This window comes from Galeopterus variegatus, unplaced genomic scaffold (genome assembly GCF_000696425.1).
Source record: "Galeopterus variegatus unplaced genomic scaffold, G_variegatus-3.0.2 Scaffold2105, whole genome shotgun sequence".
Taxonomy (NCBI): Eukaryota; Metazoa; Chordata; class Mammalia; order Dermoptera; family Cynocephalidae; genus Galeopterus; species Galeopterus variegatus.
In genome coordinates this window covers 300,460-320,425 of record NW_007728216.1, presented here as the reverse complement: position 1 = coordinate 320,425, position 19,966 = coordinate 300,460, and the positions used below count along the sequence as shown (strand labels likewise).

The 19,966-nt window shown below is 39.0% G+C and overlaps 1 protein-coding gene across 2 annotated transcripts in view; it reads left to right on the top strand.

Moving 5' to 3' along the window:
* CCDC126 (coiled-coil domain containing 126) overlaps positions 1-19,966 on the top strand; it is a 38,346-nt gene that overhangs the window by 352 nt on the left and 18,028 nt on the right. The window contains exons 2-3 of one of the 2 annotated variants that reach the window (XM_008580470.1): positions 291-372; positions 12,857-13,242. In XM_008580470.1, the coding sequence (XP_008578692.1) occupies positions 13,005-13,242 (238 nt within the window). In that variant the 5' untranslated portion in view covers positions 291-372; positions 12,857-13,004. The remainder of the gene's footprint in view (positions 1-290; positions 373-12,856; positions 13,243-19,966) is intronic. The other variant, XM_008580471.1, reaches the window with a different exon arrangement.

Below are 19,966 nucleotides of genomic sequence, written 5' to 3'. Positions count from 1 at the left end.
CCTCCCCCGCCGCGCCCCCAGCCCGTGTCCCCGCTGCGCCGGGGCCGCAGTCGCGGCAACCGGGCTCGGGGACTGGCGAGCACCCCCGGCCGCGGCGGGGAGGGCTCTTTGTCCTTTCCTCTGGCTGCGTCCCTGCCCCTCCGGGGCTGACAGCCGCGGCCCCGGCGGCCCGGGGAGAGAACCGAGCGTGGCTCCGGCTGCGTGAGCCAAGCGGGGCGGGCTCGTCCCGAGCTGCGGGAATGGAGAGCCCGGGCGGCAGCCGCACTCACTTCTTTTTCTGTTTTTGACAGCTCAGTTCTGTTCTACTTTGGGAGAGAGAGAAAGTCAAATGCCCCTTTTTAACTCCTTCGGAGCTCATCTCCTGGGTGACTGGTAAGGATGGACTTAAACTGCTGTGTCGACTGTGGCGGTGTCCAGTGGCTCAGACAGCCTGGGTTCGAATTCTGATGTCACTGCCTGCCTTTGTGAATTTAGTGAATTAGAGGCTCTAAGCCGGAGTTTTCCCATCCATCAAATGCAGATAACAACACCCACCTTTTAGTTGTTAGAATCAAGAAATAATATATCTATAACGTCGTTAGTTCTTCATTTGATGAGAAGATTCTTTGAATGTGATACTTATTATTGTTTACGACTGAAGTGGCCTCTGGACTTTAGAGTTTTGTGGTTTTCTTTGTGTAATCATTAGCACCCTAGGTAGTATGTTCTTCACTTTATACTTTGTTTACCTTCAGCCTAAGCAAAGAATTCTTTAAAACATGCCGTCTTAATTTCCACTGTTTTAAGATGGCTGAGAATTGTCTTAGGAAATTGATGAGTCTGCTTTTTTGTGGATCAGCTTTAGAGATACAAGGACTTATTCACCTCCCCCGCCCCCCCCCCAGCTGTCGCAACTGTGTCCTTCGGGGATCTTTAGAGGAGCTTATGTGTTTGTTTTGTTAGAGTAAGCAATCTAGGTGTTCTGCACCATCTTTACTGTACGTCAACTTTTTTCTGTCCCTCTCTACACTTTCTCACATGCTAATAATTTCCCCCCTTTGGGATTTTTTCCAAGTTGTAGTTTTTGCTCTCAAGACATGTTGAATGAATGCAGTAAATTGGATAAGGAATGACTTGAAAAATTTTACATTCGTGAAACTCTTCAGTTTTGGCTGTTCTCCTAAATTTTACTGACATTGGTGATGTCACGTTTTTCTGGTTCTTAGTTGAAATTTATTTTTCATTTTAAAATGTGTGCCTTTTACTGCTTTGAGTTCAAACACTATTGTGCAATATGTGAAATAACATGTCCTGAAAAACGTCTTAAATTGTAAGACGAGGGGGGGGGGGAAAGCTATTGGGTCTGATGATTTGTCCGTGTAATGTCTTTAGTGACAGATGAATTTTTAAGAAATATATATGAGAAAGAAAAGGAGAAATCTAATGAAGGTATATCATAAGGATAACAGAAAGCCTTTGAGGAAAACGTTTCTGTGTTGGTGTTATTTAGCGCAGTGTAGGACAGAGAGTAATGACTACGGGACCTTGGTTCTTCTGTTAGCTCTGTGTCTGTGTAACCTTAGGTTACTTTGTGGTCCTTAATTTCTTCATTTCTAAAATAGTGAACTGGTCTGATTCCAAGGACTCTTCTTGCTCAGACTTTCAATGATAATGGTTTTTAGAGGTTGTTCTTAACGTGGGAAAAAATTTGATGTAAACCCTTTTAGTTATTTATTTGTGTCTTAGGGCATTGTGTTTTTTTTTTTGCTCCAGGGCATATAGTTCTCTCAAACCACCTTGAGAAAAGGAATACAACATGAAAGAACTGTAAAGCTGGCAGAAATCTCTACCAACCAGTTCATCTCCCTCATCAGCTGTGTATCTTTTCTCTGCATTCTTGACATTTTAAATTCTCTTTCTTCTGCCTCTATATTTCTTTTTTGCTCATAGCTTCTGTACCTATTATACCTGCTTCTTCATAACTTTAGCTTGTCAATCCCCTAACCCAACTTCATTGTTTCTTTTTGTGAATTCTTCTCCTTTACCTCCTTCTGCCAACCCCCTGGTTTTCTCTGGGGCCTCTTTGTAAGAGGCCCCTGGCAAGGGTGCCCAATGGTAGTCTACTTAGCTGTGGAAGGGGATATGGGGTTATGTGACACAAAACATGATTGGCTGAGGCTGTAGGCAGGTCAAGCTTTGTGATTGAAGAATCTAGTACTGCATAATATATTTTAGATTAAACTTTTACCGTAGTATAGTGATTAAGTAGTTTTCCTTTTGCCCTAATATTGTCTATTTTTATTTCAGCCCTACTTTACCCTATTTCTTTTATCTGTTTTTGTTATCTTCAGTGCTTTTGTCTTCTCCTCCCTCTCCCAAATATGCCATCTAAAAATGATCTGATATCTTGAGATTCATATTTTTGTATCTTAGCTGGAATTTTAGTGTAGCTTCTTTTAAGTCAGTGCATTTTAAATCTTAGACCTAATTATGGAGTGGATGGCTGTGCCCTATGTTAATTTTTTTCCCCCAGATGTTAGCCTCAGGCAATATTATGTAGAGAAAATATTTTAGGAATGGGCCTTTTTCCCTGAAATTACATTCCACGGTCAAGTCTGTGGAGGGCTTTTTTCTTAGTCTTATTTGGAGAGAACTGTCTGAACTTCTGAGCTCTGGTAAACATACTCTGTCTTTTTGTAATAAATATATGCCTCTGTAGTTGTAAATTCTTTTGGAGACTAATAGGTAGTGATTCTTGTAGCACCTTTGGCAGAGTAAGAGCTTTTCTGCTTGCTTGTTGCTGCTATTGCTGTACTTTTGCTATAGTCATAACAGTACAAAAAGCAGAGCACTGAATAATTGCAATAATGGGATTCGAATGATAGATTTTATGGTAGTATTAGCCATCTGTTATTATTATTATTATTATTATTATTATTTTTTTTTAAGATGACCAGTAAGGGGATCCTAACCCTTAACTTGGTGTTGTCAGCACCACACTCTCCCAAGTGAGCCAACTGGCCATCCCTATATAGGGATCCAAACCCACAGCGTTGGTGTTATCAGCACCACACTCTCTTAAGTGAGCCACGGGCCTGCCCTTATTAATTTTTTTTTGGTTTCGTTTTGTGCCTCTTACTGGGATCTAAACCCTTGACCTTGTTATCAACACCTTACTCCAACCAACATCTATTAATGTTTTTAATGTTGCCATTGCAATGTTTGCATAAAAATATAAGGAAGTACTTCATGACAGACAGTGTGAAAAATGCAGTGTTTTTTCAACTTCTTGACTACAACCCATAGAAAGAGATTTTTCTATATCAGGACTCCGTAGATGTATAAGTGTTTGCATGTGTCTGTGTATGTAAAAAGTAAATAAATAAGTAAACTGAGAGAAGAGATTCACAAAACAAAATCTGTAGTGTGTATGGTCTACTCAAATGGTTTCTATTTTATCTTGTTTTTTTTATGAAGTGCTAGTTGCAAACTGTGGATTTTGCTTTTGAAAAACACTGAAGTCCTGGGCTGAGAGTTTGGATGCCTAATGTTTCCTCATTTGTTTGATGTTGGGTAATTATTAATCCTTTTTGTGCTTCACTTCTTTATCTTTATAACGAAGGTGTTCTAATCTAAATACTCAGTGAATCTTTTGTCTTCATTTTTCTCTAGTAATAATGTTGAACTAATATATTTGGCTTTAGGTCTCTGGCTAGGGAGAAAGCACTGAAAAATTGCTGAAATATCTGGTCGTTTACATGGTGTGCTGTTTGGCAAGTGGCATAATAGAGCTTTGAACAGCACTTTTCTCCCCAAATCTAGTAAATTGGAGTAGAGATGTTAATGCCAGTAATAAATATAAAAATTTAGGAAAAAATGTACCCATGTTTGTTTTTCTACTTTTGTGTATCTTAACAAGGAATATTTTGGAGTTTGGAAATTTGTATTTAAAATGCTTAATGACTGTTTTAAGTAAATGAGCTGGCAGATTGCTACCTAGATTTTATTCTATACTTCATCTTGTCACTGCTCCCTTTGTATTAGAAAATGCCAATAAGAATATGTTTTTCTGTGTAAAGACCACCATATCAGATCATTACTGTTCCTTTATATTACCAAACAGCAAAACTGCCGTTCTCATAAGAAACAGGAACACGAAGCTTTCTTTACTTGCGGGTTTCCTTCTGTTCACTTTGGATGATTTTTCCAAGCCAGGTCATTCCATGCTAGGGATTGGGAACCCTCTCATTCTCATTTGTTTGTACTGAGGAGAATAGAAATAAGGAATTTACTGCCCACTCCCAAGGTTCTGGTCAGAAAAGAATTCAAAAGGTTTTAGTTGGAAGGAAATTGGAACCAGACTTGGTACTTCCTTTTCTTTCTCACGTCAAATATCACCTCCCCAGAGAGCCTTCCTTGACCCCACACTTCATGTAGACTTCCCCAGATACAGCTCCCTGTTTATTTTCTTCATAGCAATTTATCACAAGCTGAAATTAGCTTGTGTTTGTTTGCTTATTGTCCCACTCCTACTAAAACATAGTCTCCAAATGAGCAGAAGTCCTACCTTTCTATCCCCCGCCCCCCCCCCCTTTTTTTGGAGCTGGCCAGTTCAGGAATCAAACCCTGGACCTTGGTGTCATCAGTACCACTCTCTAACCAACTGAGCTAACTGGCCAGCCCCCTTTCTTTACCTTTTACATCTCCAGTTCCTGGCACATAATAGGTTCTTTAATAAATATTGTGAATGAATGAGTGAACAAATGAGTGAATAAACCAAGTTCTTTCATGCTTTAAATGAAACTGCACATTGTAAATGTTGTATTTGAGCCTGGGCCTTCATGCACCCCCCTCCAAATTGTTTTCTGAAAATGTATTATCAGTTTTCTGGAAATGCTTGTTGATCATGGTGAAGTTTTCTATCTCCAGAAGACCTTGTATTTATCTTTGTTTTACTTCATATTTTTTTCCTCTTGTAGTTTTATGCCTGTGTAAAAAACTAAAATATAAGACTTCTTAAATCCTTCTTGTAGCAACTTTGTAATACTTTGATTTATGTGAATAAAGGGTATTTGAAATTTTAATGGGTTAACTTGATAATTTAATGAACAGTCCTAGTTAGGCATCTTCAGGATTTTAGGATGATTTTCTAGTTACATTCTTTTAAAGCAAAAAAGAACAAAGCTTTATTTAGTATAGAATTCATGCAGTATTTACAAACACAGTCTTTCTAGTGGAGGTTAGGGAGGTAGTGTGGTATAGAGAAATACCTAGACAGTATGTCAGGACCTGTGTTCTGGCCCAGTACAGTTTGTGCTACTAACTGGTTGTCTCATTTTAGGTAAGACACTTAACATCTCTTGGCTTTAGTTTTTTCATCTGAAATGTGAGGGGATTGGGTTAGATTTCCTCTCAGGTTCTTGCCCAAAAATGGATAATTGAAGACACTTTAATTTTACCTCCAAATATCCATCCTCTCCCCCTCTACCACCAAAAACCATTGCAGGGAGGTCACATTGCTGCTGGGGAGAAGATAGAGTTAGACTCAGGGATTTTTTTTTTTTTTTTTTTTAAAGATGACCGGTAAGGGGATCTTAATGATTTGGTGTTGTCAGCACCACGCTCAGCCAGTGAGCCAACCGGCCATCACTATGTGGGATCCGAACCTGTGGCCTTGGTGTTATCAGCACCACACTGTCCTGAGTGAGCGATGGGCCGGCCAGGGATGTGTTTAAAAGTAAACTATGGGGCATTCCTCAGTGACTGCTGATTGCTCACCAGGCTCTGTGGGAGATGTGGCAGCAGTGTAAGGTATGTTATTCTTGCCCTTAAGGGACCCCGCACTTAATCAAGGAGACAAGGCACTCACACACAATTGGGTGATATGATGTGTAAAATCAATTGGTATAAAGTAATGTGCCATGGGAGTTAGAAGAAGATCATTGTGGGCTAGAATAAGGTAATGAGGTTTTGAAATCCTTCTAACCGAGGTAGCATTTAAACAGATATTCTATGTAGTCTCCTTTTAGGAGAATACTTGGAAGATGAACTGTTCTCATCAACAATATGCTGTTAGGTCGTCTTTTAGGACTGGGTAATTCTTCAGTGACTTAATACCAGTGAAATATTTCATGTTGTCCACAAATTCTGAGTAGAAAAAATTTTCAAGCCTGCAGCCTCTCTGAGAGCTGAATGTTATTAACTGAATGAGAAGATGTCAGGAAACATGTAAGGAAACATGCTGACTAAGTAAAAATATATAAATGTAAGATATAATTATTGATATTATAATGAGACAGAGAGAAGACTAGCTTGATTGGGGGAGATTTTGTGGCTAATGAGAAATAAATTTGGTCTTTGGGGACTGGATTATGGAGGCCCATGAAAGCTAATCAAAAGTTTTATTTGGGTCTGTTGAAACATCTTGTGTATTAACTGGAGTTACTCAAATTATCAAGAATAAGCATTGTTACATAAGGGCCTGATACTAAAAATAAAGGTTGCTATTTACTGAGTAGTATGAGGTGTTATTTAATCTTCAGCAGTATTAGGTAGGTACTATTGTCCCCATTATATAAGTGAAGACATCAGGGCATAGAGAGAGAAAATAACTTGCTCAAGGCTTTTTTTTTTTTTTTTTTCTGGCTGGCTGGTACAGGGATCTGAATCCTTGACTTTAATGTTTCAACACCGTATTCTGACTTTTTTTTTTTTTAACTTGCTCGAGGTTTTAAAGATAGAATATGTAATTTCATATGGAGAAAGAGAGTACCTTGATTCTCGAGGTGAGATAGGAATGGGAGTACTACATTTTTTTTCTTTATAAAAATCTCTTGGTTTTTTAAAAGTTTTTTTATCATTTTATTTAATTAATTAATTTATTTATTAATTTTAACTTCTCAATATGCCTTGTAGTTGTTTTTGTGACCCTTTACCTGTTCCTCTTTCCCCCTTCCTCTCTCCTCTCCCTCTCCCCACTACATCATATCTGTTCACTTGTCTTAACAAGTTCCAGGAATTGTTGTGGTGGTTGTGTCTTCTTCCCCCCAACCCTTTATTTGTTTGTGTGTTTATTTCTTTATTTTTAGCTCCTACAAATAATTGAGAACATGTGGTATTTCTCTTTCTATGCCTGACTTGTTTCACTTAATATAATTTTCTCTAAGTCCATCGATGTTGTTGCAAATGGTAGTATTTCATTCTTTTTTATAAGCAGAGTAGTATTCCATTGTGTAGATAAACTACAGTTTCCTTATCCACTCATCTGATGATGGACATTTGGGCTTGTTCCAACTCTTGGCTATTGCAAATAGTGTTGCAATGAACATTGGAGTACAGGTATCCCTTCGACATGATGATTTCCATTCCTCTGGGTATTTTCCCAGCAGTGAGATAGCTGGGTCATATGGTAGATCTATCTGCAATTGTTTGAGGAACCTCCATACCATTTTCCATAAAGGTTGCACCGTTTTGAAGTTCCACCAACAGTGTATGAGAGTTCCTTTTTCTCCACAACCTTGCCAGCATTTATCATTCTCAGTCTTTTTGGGGGGTATTACATTTTGAAGAATTTACATTTGAGATAAGTACTAAAGAGCGAAAAGGAACAAGCCATGCGAAGCACACTCCAAGCATGGGAATAGCAATTGTGTAGACCCTGAGGTCAGAAAGAATTTAGTGTATTTTGCTTAGTGTGCCTACAGCACATTGAACAAGAGGGAAGAGGTGTGAGATTAGGACAGAGAGAGGTTGGTAGAAGTCAGATTATGTAGGGCCTTGTGGACCGTGGTAAAGAGTTTGAATATTATTCTAAATGCAGTGGGAAACTGTTGGAAGGTTTTTAAGCAGGGGAAATGGTATGATTTACTTTTGGGTGTGTGGCAAAAAAATATATAAGTTTAAATTTACCATTTTAACCATTTTTAAGTGTATAGTTCAGTGACATTAAGTACATTGATATCATTGTGCAACCATCACTGCCATCCATCTTCAGGACCGTTTCATTACCCCAAACTGAAACTCCATACCCATTAAATCATAACTCTCCATCTTCCCCTTCCCCCAGCCCCTGACAGCCACCATTCTACTTTCTGTCTCTATGAATTTGCCTATTCTAGATATTCCATATAAGTAGAATCACAATATTTGTCCTTTTGTGTCTGACTTATTTCACTTTGCATAGTGTCTTCAAGGTTCATCTATGTCATAGCATGTATCAGAACATCATTCCTTTTTTTTTTTTTTCCTTTTTTGTCTTTTTTACTGACCGGTAATGGGATCGCAACCCTCGGTGTTGCGCCCGCACCGCGCTCAACCAGTGAGCGGGAACCGGTCTCCACATGGGATCCGAACCCTCGGCGGGAGCGCTGCCGCGCTCCCAAGCGGCGCACTCTCCAGTGCGCCACTGGGCCGGCCCAACATCATTCCTTTTTATGGCTAGAATATTCCATTGTATTTATATACCACATTTTGTTTATCCATCCATCTGTTGATGGACACTTGGGTTGTTTCCGCCTTTTGGCTATTCTGAATAATGCTGCAGTGAATATTGGTGTACAAGTGTCTCTGAGTCCTTGCTTTCTGTTCTTTTGTGTATATACTCAGAAGTAGAATTCTGGGTCATATGGTAATCTTATTTAAGTTTTCTAGTTCCATGAATGGATACTGTTTTCAACTGCACCTGTATCCCTTCACATTGCCAAGAGCAATGCAGAAGAGTTTCAATTTCTTCACATCCTTGGCAACACTTTTCTGGATTTTTTTTGATAATGGACATTCCTCAGGGTTGTGAAGTGGCATTTCATGGTTGTTTTAACTTACATTTCCCTAACATTTCCCTAATGATTAGTGATGTTGAGCATTTTTTCATTGGCAAAATGTCTATTCACATCCTGACTTTTGTTTTTGAAAGAATATTTTGACTGCTCTAAGGAGAATGGATTGAAGGGAGGATGGAGAAGAATCTAGAAAACCACTTGAGAAACAGCTGTAGGAATCTAACAGGAGGTGATGGTGCTTGGACTCTGTTGCCTTTCTGCAGGTCTAGTACTTTACAGATACTTAATTTTAAGTGTGTCTTCTCTCCTTAAATTCTTCTACCTTTGTGCCATATAGATTTTAAATCCTTTTGTAATTTCTGTAGTTGGGGGAGAACTTCCTCCTGGGAATCCTAAAAATATTCAGGAGATTATTTTAGGTCAGAATACAGGTTGATCATCCCAAATCTGAAAATCCGAAATTTGAAACACTTGTGGTCCCAAGCATTTTGGATAAGGGATCCTCAACCTATAATAATGATGATAAAGGTGAGGATGCTTTTAATTTTTGCCTTAAAAACTCTTCAATTACTTGGGATGAATTTGAAGTTTTATTTTTAGTAAGTGATTAGTTGACAATATGGAGGCCTAGAGGTTAAGATTAAAAAGTTTTTAGATTGTAGACTATTTTGGTAGAGGAAGGACTCATTAGATTCCTTTATTAAAAGACCACGCTAGATGTAGCCATAAGCCCTCAGTAACAGTGTTGGCCTAGCAAGGTCCTCGTTAGTGACTCTGTCCTGATGTAGGTGGCCTTCAAGGAGCTGGACCAGTATTTGAAACATAAAGAGAAGTTGGAGAGGTTCAAAGTGTAAGTTCCTCTGTCACTTGTAGCTTTGAATGTTATGCAGAAAGAAGAGACATTGCATTCTGTCTTTTCTTTGTTTTTCTTTCCTAAAGATTGAGGCTAAGAATAATTTTCCTTCCTAATCACTAAATTAAAAGTACATAAATAAATTACCTCCAGTTGCTAAGTAATTAAAAACTTCTTGTCTCTTTTTTTTCCTATGTGGAATCACAGAGAACAGAACAGAGTATTCATATTGATCCTAGGGGCTAAAGCGGTACCAGTGGAAATCACTTTCTCTTTATTCTACCTCACCCTTCCCTAGTAAATATAAGGTCTGGCCCACCCTGGCAGTAATGACTTGGGTTCCAGCAAAAGTCACCTGTTTTCTCTCCCCCTTACTCCTTCCGCTTCAAGGTCATTATGGGTAGGTCTAAGTAGCAGGATTCCTGTGTCACACCTGATGAACTGACTTGTAACTTTGAATTTAGTGGCCCTACATGCAGCTGCTTCATGAAGAAATTTGAGATTTGGATAGTGGTTCTCAAACTTTGCTGCACATTGGAATAACCTAGTGTTATTTTTTTTTTTAAATACTGATGCCTGGCTCTTATTCCAGGCATTCTAATTTAATTGGTATAGGGTGTGACCTGGCACTGGGATTTAAAAAAAAAAAAAACCCTGCAGGTGATTTTAATGTGAATCATTCCCCGAGAAGAGGCCAAAGGGAGAATTGTATCCTTTTGGCAATCTTAGTCACCTCTACTGGCCTTGCTTGGAATTGCTTGTGGAAATGAACCCTTAGAACAGTTTTCAGGCCGCCTTGGGTTGCAGCAAGGAATGCTCATGGGACTTTGAACTGTTCAGCCCTTTGTCAGGCATAAGCTGGCTCTGGGCCATCTTTTTTTTTTTTTTTAAAGATAACCGGTAAGGGGATCTTAACCCTTGGCTTGGTGTTGTCAGCACCACGCTCACCCAGTGAGCTAACCGGCCATCCCTATATGGGATCCGAACCCGGGGCCTTGGTGTTATCAGCACCGCACTCTCCTGAGTGAGCCACGAGCCGGCCCTGGGCCGTCTTTTTAACTTGGACAAGGTTCCAGGGTGTCCTTTCTTCCTGGCAGCTCCTGTAACCAGTTTATTTCTTGGTTTTCCTTTTGGAATTCTTAGTGTAAAGTGGTATTAGGTGCTTCCAAGTTCTCATCTCTTTGCTATTCCCAAAGACAGATCCTTTTCATATTGAATGTTTTACTTCTTATTACTATGGGAAAACATAACAAACACCAATAAGTTACAAAGCATATAAATTGTTTATTATAGTAATCCCCATAAAAGCTCCTGACTTGCCTGAGATGAACGTTTGTGCTGCTTTTATTTTGTTGAGGGCAGTATTGAGCAGACAAAGCGTATGAAGTCAAGGCTATGAAGACTTTCCATTCATGAAGCTCTCTTTTCTGAATCTGATGGTACAATCAATTTAGAGCAATAAGGGCTCTTTATTTGAAGTTTGCAATTTAGATCTTTGGGTCCCTCATACTGAGAAACACTAGGTTTAAACTAGCCCTCTTTGTTCCCTGGGATTTTTTACTTTGGGGGCATATCTTCACCAGCTGTGCCACTGCCTTGTGCACCACCACTTTGTTTTCTATGTATGGTGTTGTTATTCTTTTTTCTTCTTTTAAAAAATTGAAACATACGTGCTGTTATTCTTAAGCTTGTACCTACTTGGAAGGACTTTACCTCTTGTAGATGAGGCTCCCTGTGTTTGACGATCCCATTCCCCACCCCACCCCCACCTCCCAGTGAATCTCCAGTTCTCTGCCTAATGCCATTACACTCTTAGGATTTGTTACTTTTGTAAATTTTTATAAAACCTATAAGTTCTAACATGGCTGGGCATAAGGAACTTTCTAAAGGAAAAGACGGACCCTGAATGGAGATACAGACTCTGAACTTTTGGACTTTCAGCTCTTGCCAAAGTTTAGGCAACTGAAGTCAGTTGGCCTGTGCAAAAACACTTTGGGCAGACCAACCTCTCTGAGCCTTAGTTTGACCATCTTTAAAGTGAGAATAATAATAACAGTAATAATATCTTCCTTGTGAGTTTATTGCAAATATTAAATGAAATAACCCTTGTGAAGTGTTTACCTCAGAGTCAGGTACATAATAAGATCTCAGTAATTGTTCACTGTTGCATCTTCGGCTGCTGTTTTATTGCCTTTGCTGTAGAAGAGAGACAGTGGTTAAGAGCCTGAGCTTTGAATCTTGTCTCTAGCATTATCCAGTTATGTGATGTTGGACAAGGTATTTAGCTTCTCTTTGCCTCAGTTTTCTTTCCTGTTAAGTGAGAATGTTATTAGTATGGGAAGTATTGTGAGGATAAAATGAGTTAATTCATAAAAGGTGGTTAGAGCAGCATCTAGAACGTAGTGATTATAGTAATCGTTGTTGCTGTTATTTAACTGAAGTACTGTTTGCCTCTGGTTTCCAGTCTTTTCCCTTTTTAGCCTTGGACACACATACCCACACATACCCCTAGAGCTTTCTAGGCTGTTATTTTAACTTTCGCCTGCCAAAATACCTACGAGTCTATGTTCTTAATTCTCTAGTGATGTCACTTTTCTGGCTGTGTTGTCATGTCAACCTTAGAAACAACCCTGTTGCAATTGTTTCAGGACAGATTCCCAGGTGATCCTTCCAGTGGGTACTAGGATAAATAGTGTAACTTATTTGTTATCTGAAGTTGGATCCTTCCAAAGATTACCACATTCCTGTTAGTAATATCTTATAGTGATACTTTCAAACATTGGCACACGACTTATTCTTGTTAGTCAGACAGACATTTTGATTTTCCAATCTGTTTTACCTTTCTTTATTTCTAATTTTCATTTTGGCTTTTTTTTTTTTTTGAGGACTAGCTTTTAGGCATTTAGGTTGGTGACATGTATTTGAATAGACTGAGATCTTCTATAAATCTTATTATATATCAATGGTTTAAGTTACAAATGAGAAGAAATCATTCAAAGAGTTTTGTAACCATAGTGGCATTTTTTCAGATATTTTCAATGTATTGATGTTTATTTCTAGTTCAAATTTTGAAATGATGTGTAAATGAAACTGTTAAATACAAGAAAGCTTACTTAGTGGTGGAGAAAGTTGTCAAAGAAGGTAATATAGTTCCAAATCAAAACTATAGAATCTCTTATTTATCACTGTCTATTCTGTTACTCATATAGGTTAAGACTAATTGCCTTTTTTCTTCTCAATTTTACAGAGTTAATAGAGTGGAGGCAACCTTGCTGAAGATGGAGAATATAAAATATTAAAGGAGACTTTTTTTTCTTTTTTCCTCAAAGTCTTGATTGTTTGGTGGCTTGTCTCCAGTTACCACTTTTTAATCAAATCTGTTTGCCTCATCAGAAATGTTTTTTACAATCTCAAGAAAAAATATGTCCCAGAAATTGAGTTTACTGTTGCTTGTATTTGGACTCATTTGGGGATTGATGTTACTTCACTATACTTTTCAGCAACCAAGACATCAAAGCAGTGTCAAGTTACGTGAACAAATACTAGATTTAAGCAAAAGATATGTTAAAGCTCTAGCAGAGGAAAATAAGAACACGGTGGATGTCGAGAATGGTGCTTCTATGGCAGGATATGGTAAGATAACCGTAGAATATTTCTAGTTTTCTCCTCTTCAACCTATCCCCATTTAAACATAATCATGGAAATTGAACTCATTATTTCATGCATAAGTCTTTACAAAGTAATTTTTTTCTTGACTTTTTATTAAGAAAATTTTCAAATGTACTGAAAATTGGAAATATATGATACTCATATACTCATCACCCAGACTTAACATTTACTAATATTTTGCAACATTTGTTTTATCTAATTGTTGAAGAATATTTAAAGTAAATTATATAAATTGTGACATTTCACTGTAGTTATATATCGCTTTAAAAAATACATATATCACTTTTAAATGATAATACCATACCAACATCATACCTAGTTTATATTAAAATTTTCCTGCTTGTCCCAATATAAGCCGTCAATTATGTAAGCATTTATTAATTCCTGAGAACCAGGATTTTCCTGCATCTTCAGTATCGTTTATTGCCATTCTCCTTTTCACATCCTGGGTTTCTGTTGTATTTTTCGTTCCTTATGCATGTGCCATGTTCTCTCTTGCCTTAAAGATTTAAAAAAAAAAGAGACAGATCAAATAGAAGGGTTCTGTCTGGAACATTGTGTGTGTACATGAGTGTGTAAACATTTGCTGTATTTCAGTGTTTAACTAAAAGTTATATACGCATGTATTTAAAGAATCAAAATGTTATGATTCTTGTAATAAAAAAGGGCAGTTCTTCCCACTTCCAACAGTCTTCAAATTTCCCTTTCCTCAGAGCCACCCATTTTAAATTCTTTCATCTCATTTATTCGGTGATTACTTCCGTATCTAAATAACGTGCTCTATGAGCTACTTCTTGATTTTTCAGATATAGCTGTTATCTGTGAACTTCCTATTATGCAGGTGAGGTTTCCGCTTGCTTTCTCACCCAAACATGCTTTTCATTCCACCTACCCCCAGGCTGCCTTTGCATACATGTCTTTCTTGTCCTGCCATTTTCCCTTCGTAATTTCGGTTAGAATAATATTCAGTGTTAGGGCCAGCCCGGTGGCGCACTGGATAAGTGCGCCGCTTGGGAAGCGTGGCGGCGCTCCCGCCCGAGGGTTCGGATCCCACATATAGACCAGTTCCCGCTCACTGGCTGAGCGAGGCGCGGGAGCAACACCGAGGGTTACGATCCCGTTGCCGGTCCCCGGTCTGGTATGGGGGCAACACTGAGGGTTGTGATCCGTTGCCGGACATGGAAAAAGACAAAAGACAAAAAAAAAAAAAAAAGAATAATATTCAGTGTTTGCATTATGATGATTGTGTTAATGGTATCCATTACTGAGCCATATACTATATTATGTTTACTTTTCCTTTTCTGTACAACATTATTTAGCCGCCCTAGAATTAATAAGTATCAGTTTTTGTTTCTTTGCCTAGTTTAATACCCCATCCCTCTGTAGTTGTTTAAATATCCTTCTGGTATATTCAGGTACCTTAGGTATTTTATCACTTTCTTTTTCTTGAAATCTTTCCTGGAGCCTTCTGATCCATAATGGTCTGGACTGTTTGTTCTCTAGGCGTGCAGCAGTGAATTGTTCTAGGATCTCAATCTGCCATTATCTCAGGATTTCCTTTATCACTCTCTTGTGTTGGATGTCCTGTTTCTAGAATTCTGTAGCTTCCTCTTTATTGGTTATCCACAGATTTTAGGGGATCAGATCTTCTATTAGGTTCCTGAGAAAGTTCTAAGAGAGGTAAAGTTTTGAGTACTTTTATGTCTATAAAGGTCTTTTTTCCCCTTAACTCTCATGTTTAATTGAAAGTTTGGCTGGGTGTAGAATCCTAGATTGGAAATAATATTCCCTGAGATTTTAAAGCCTTTTCCCCCTGTAGCTTCCAGTGTTCTTTTTGAGAATCTAATGCTATTCTGATTCTTCATCCTTTATTTATTTTTTATTTTTTTGTTTTTCCTGACCGGTAAGGAGATCACAACCCTCAGCATGGTGGGGTCCGCACCATGCTCAGCTAGTGAGTGCACTGGCCATCCCTATATAGGATCCGAACCCGCAGCCTCGGCGCTACCAGCGCCACTCTCCGAGTGAGCCATGGGGCCGGCCCTGATTTTTCGTCCTTTATATGTGACTTATTTTTTGGAATCTTGTAAGGTCTTCATCCCATACTGTCTGACATTTCTCAGTGATGTGCCTGTGTATAGGTCTCTTTCATACATGTGTTGGGTCCTCAGTGGGGACTTTAAATCCTGCAATTTATGTCAATTAATTCTTGGATATTTTCTTAAATTATTTGTTTGACACCGCCCCCCCCCGCCCCCGCTTTTCTCTTTCTGGAATTCTGTTATTCAGCATTTGGGTCCCCTGAACTTGTCTTCTAATTTTTCCTTATTTACTGTATTTTCTATTTCTCTGTGTTTTTGCTTTATTTTTTGAGAGATTTCTTCAGCTTTATTTTCCAGCACTTTATGGAGTTTTTCATTTTGTCTCTCATATTTTTTAATTTCTAGGCACTCTTTTTTGTTTTGTCTTTGAGGTTATCGATGGTAGCTTTTCTGAAGGTTTTTATGTTTTTTCCAAATATGTCTGGAGATCCTTAGCCTTTAGCCCATGTTTAAGAGTGGAACACTGAAAGGTTGATGGGAGGTACTGAGTTGTTGGGTGGTCTTCATTATAGGATGATCTGGCTGAGACATTTCCTTGGGTATATCATTAATATATGCAGTGACTTCTCATACCAACTACCTGGACTTGGCCAAACTCCACAGGTTAAGGCCATTGTCCTCTACAAGACTGCCCTTAATTCAGACACAAGCCACTAGTTTGGGCATTCCCAAGCTATCCTCAATTTTGACCAGCTGCCTCTAAATTTGGGGTTTCACACTTCCCTCACCCCATGTTCAGTAATTTGCTAGAATCACTCACAGAACTCACCGAAAGCATACTTTTACAGTTTTATTATAGCCAAAGGGAGACACATATAGGGCAAGGTCTGGGAAGGTTCCAAATGCAGTTTTCATTGTCCTCTCCTCATGGAGTCAGGACATTACCCTCTTGGCACACTGAGGCACGTCAAAGTGTGATAATAATACAAAATATTGCCAAATAGGGAAGCTCACCCAAACTTCAGTGTACAGAGTTTTTATTGAGGTTTCATTATGTAGGCATGATTTATTGGTTCATTAGCCATGTGGTCAAACTCAATCTTCAGCCTCTCTTCCTTCCCTGGAGGTCAGCTGGAAATTCCCAATACTTTGATCACATGGTTGGTCTTTCTGGCATGGTCAGCCCCCATCTTGAGTCATCTTATTAGCATGAGTTAGCTAGGGGCCCATTCTGAGGCAACCTCATTAATATAATCTAACAGGTGTGGTCCCAGGGGCCCACCTAAGTAACAAAGACATTCATCACTCAGGAAATTCCAAGCATTTAGTGGCTACCTCTAGGAACTGGAGATGAAGACCAGCTAAATTCTTTGTTACACAATATCAGTGTATTTTATTTCTTTGGGGTTATCTCTAATATCAGTATATTTAGGTTTTTCCTCTTAAGTACCCTAGAGAAGCACTTCCAATCTCTTGCTGGAGAGTATAGGCCTGTAATTGTTCTGGGATCTGAGTGAGAGAAAAAGGCTGGGTGAGAAAGGATGGTCTCAGTACTCACTGTAAACTCCTACTTACTCCCCCAGTTTTCAGTGTGATACCCATGCCCTCAACTGCTTCACTCCCTTCAGAAAATACATTTCAGGGCCGGCCTGGAGAGTGCGCCACTTGGGAGTGTGGCGGCGCTCCCGCCGAAGGTTCGGATCCCATGTGGAGACCGGTTCCCGCTCACTGGCTGAGCGCGGTGCAGGTGCAACACCGAGGGTTGCGATCCCGTTGCCGGTCCCTGGTACGGGCGTGACACTGAGGGTTGTGATCCCGTTACCGGTCAGTAAAAAAGACAAAAAGGAAAAAAAAAAAAAGAAAATACATTTCAGATCTTTTGCAGTGGGGGAGGTTTTGGAGTGGTGTTGAGAATTTAGGAATCAAATTGCTTCATAGATAGGTTTTCACCTAGTCCTTTTGTATTTAGTTCCTTCTTTACCTTTATTTTCAGTAGTACCTGGTATAAAATTCCTGTGCCTTTTGTGGGTGGGGTTCTATGGAAAAAATTGGATTGCTTCTTGGTTTTTCTTACTTCTTATTTAAGGTTCAGCCTTTTCAGGTCTGCTAAATTAATTACCACTCACCCATCTGCTTTCCAGCTTCTGAAGTTTTGTTGCTATTGTCTCCCTTCTTATTATCTTTGGCCTCATGGATTTATGCTTAAAAAAAAAAAAGAGAAAAACAGCTTTACTGTTTTGGTGGGGTGTCTAGAAGTCAGCATAGGTTAAACGACGGCTGTGTAGTTTACCATCTTTACCTGGGAGTGCCCTGGATACTTTCTATTTTTTCTTTCCTCCTTTATGTTGACTTTCGTGAAGTGATGAGGATTAGCTTGCGTTTGCTCCTAAGGATCAAATTTAGATGACTAGAGATGAAAGAGTGGGTGTAAACTGAGATGGAGGTACTTGTGGCAGATACAGATGCAAAAATTATATTGTTTTGAATTCTGGTTAGTCAAGGACACTGATAGAAACAATGAAGAAGCAGATTCTTATGGAACAGGAGAAATACTTGAAAGAAGATTCCTTCTACTTGAGCACATTAACCGTGGTGTTTTCTTACCTTTTTTTTTTTTTTTTTTTTTTTTGTGGCTGGCCGGATGGGGATCTGAACCCTTGATCTTGGCGTTATAACACAGCACTCTAACCAGCCAGCCCAATACTGATATTTTAAAAGGCAGCCATCTGTGCTATGCTGCCCAGCTGTGGATAATGGCCACATATCTTAATGGAGAAAGAAACAAATGACCAAAGAGGCAGATTGTTAGAACTTTTAAGAAGAAGTTTCAGGAACACTGCTCAAATCCATCCCATTTTATTTCTCTTTATTACACCACTTACAACGTTAGATACAGGTATATCTCATTTTATTGCACTTTGTTGTATTGTGCTGGGTCTTTTACAAATTGAAGGTTTGTGGCAACCATGCGGTGAGCAAGTCAATTGGTGCCATTTTTCCAATGACATGGGCTCACTTCATTTTTCTCTGTCACATTTTGGTAATTCTTACAGTATTTAAAGTTTTTCATTATTATTATATCTGTTATGGTGATCTGTGATCAGGGATCTTTGATGTTACTATTGTACTTGCTTTGGGGCACCATGAATCACGCCCACGCTAGACAGTGAAGTTAACAGATACTGGCCATTTTCCCATTTCTCTCCCTTTCTTTGGGCCTCCCTATTCCCTGAGACACAACAATATTGAAATATTCCAATTAATAATCCTTATAATGGTCTTTAAGTGCTCAAGTGAAAGGAAGAGTCGCATGTCTCTCACTTTAAATCAAAAGCTAGAAATGATTAGTGTGGGAGGCATTTCAAAAGCCAAGATAGGGCAATGCTAGGCATCTTGCCCCAGTTAGCCAAGTCATGAATGCAAAGGAAATGTTGTTGAGGAAATTAAAAGTGCTACTCCAGTGAACACACTAGTGAAAAGCAAAACTGCTTTATTGCTGATACGGAGAAAGTGTTAGTGGTCTAGATAGAAGATCAAACCAGTCACGATATTCCCTTAAGTTAAAGCCTAATTCAGAGCAAGGTCCTAACTCTCTTCAATTGTATGAAGGCTAAGAGAGATAAGGAAGCTGCAAAAGAAGAATGTGAAGCTAGCAGAAGTCATTGGTTCCTGAAGTTTAAGGAAAGAGGCCATCTCCATAATGTAAAAGTGTGAAGTGAAGCAGTAAGTGCTGATGCAGAAGCTGCAGCAAGTCATCCAGAAGACCTAGCAAAGGTCATTGTTTCAGTGTAGACAGACAGCCTTCTATTAGAAGAAGATGCCATTTAGTCCTTTCATAGCTAGAGAGGAGAAGTCAATGCCTGGCTTCAAAGCTTCAAAGGCCAGGCCTACTCTCTTGCTAGGGACTATTGCAGCTGGTGACTTTAAGTTGAAGCTAGTGCTCATTTATCATTCCAAAAATCTGAGGACCCTTAAGAATTATGCTAAATCTGTTCTGCCTGTGCTCTGTAAATGGAACACCAAAGCCTGGATGATAGCACATCTGTTTACAGCTTGGTTTACTGACTATTTTAAGCCCACTGTTCAGACCTACTCAGAAAAAAATGGTTCCTTTCAAAATATTACTGCTGGGCTGGCAGGTTGGCTCAGTTCATTAGAGTGCTGCTTTACAGCAACAGCATCAAGGGTTTGGATCCCAGTACTGGCCAGTGCCAGAAAAAAAAAAAAAAAAAAGAAGAAAAAATATTACTGCTCATTGACAAAGCACCTGGTCACTCAAGAACTCTGATGGAAATGTACAAGGACATTAATGTTTTCATTCCTGGCTAACATAATATCTGCTATGGGTCAGATGAGTACCCCTAAAAGTTCATTTGTTATAAACTTAATCTCCATTGTAACAGTGTTAAGAATAGAAGATCCTATTATGCTAATTGAAGGTGGGGCCTTTATGAGAGGTGATTGGATTGTGAGGCCTGTACACTTGTGAATGAATCCATTGATGGTTTAATGGGTGGTAATTGGTGTGGTTCTGATGGCTTTAAAAGGAGAGCAAGTGAGGAGGTTAGCTCTTGCTTAGGTCATTTGCCATGTGATACCCTACATCGCTGTAGAGTCACCACTCACAAGAAGACCCTCATAAGGTG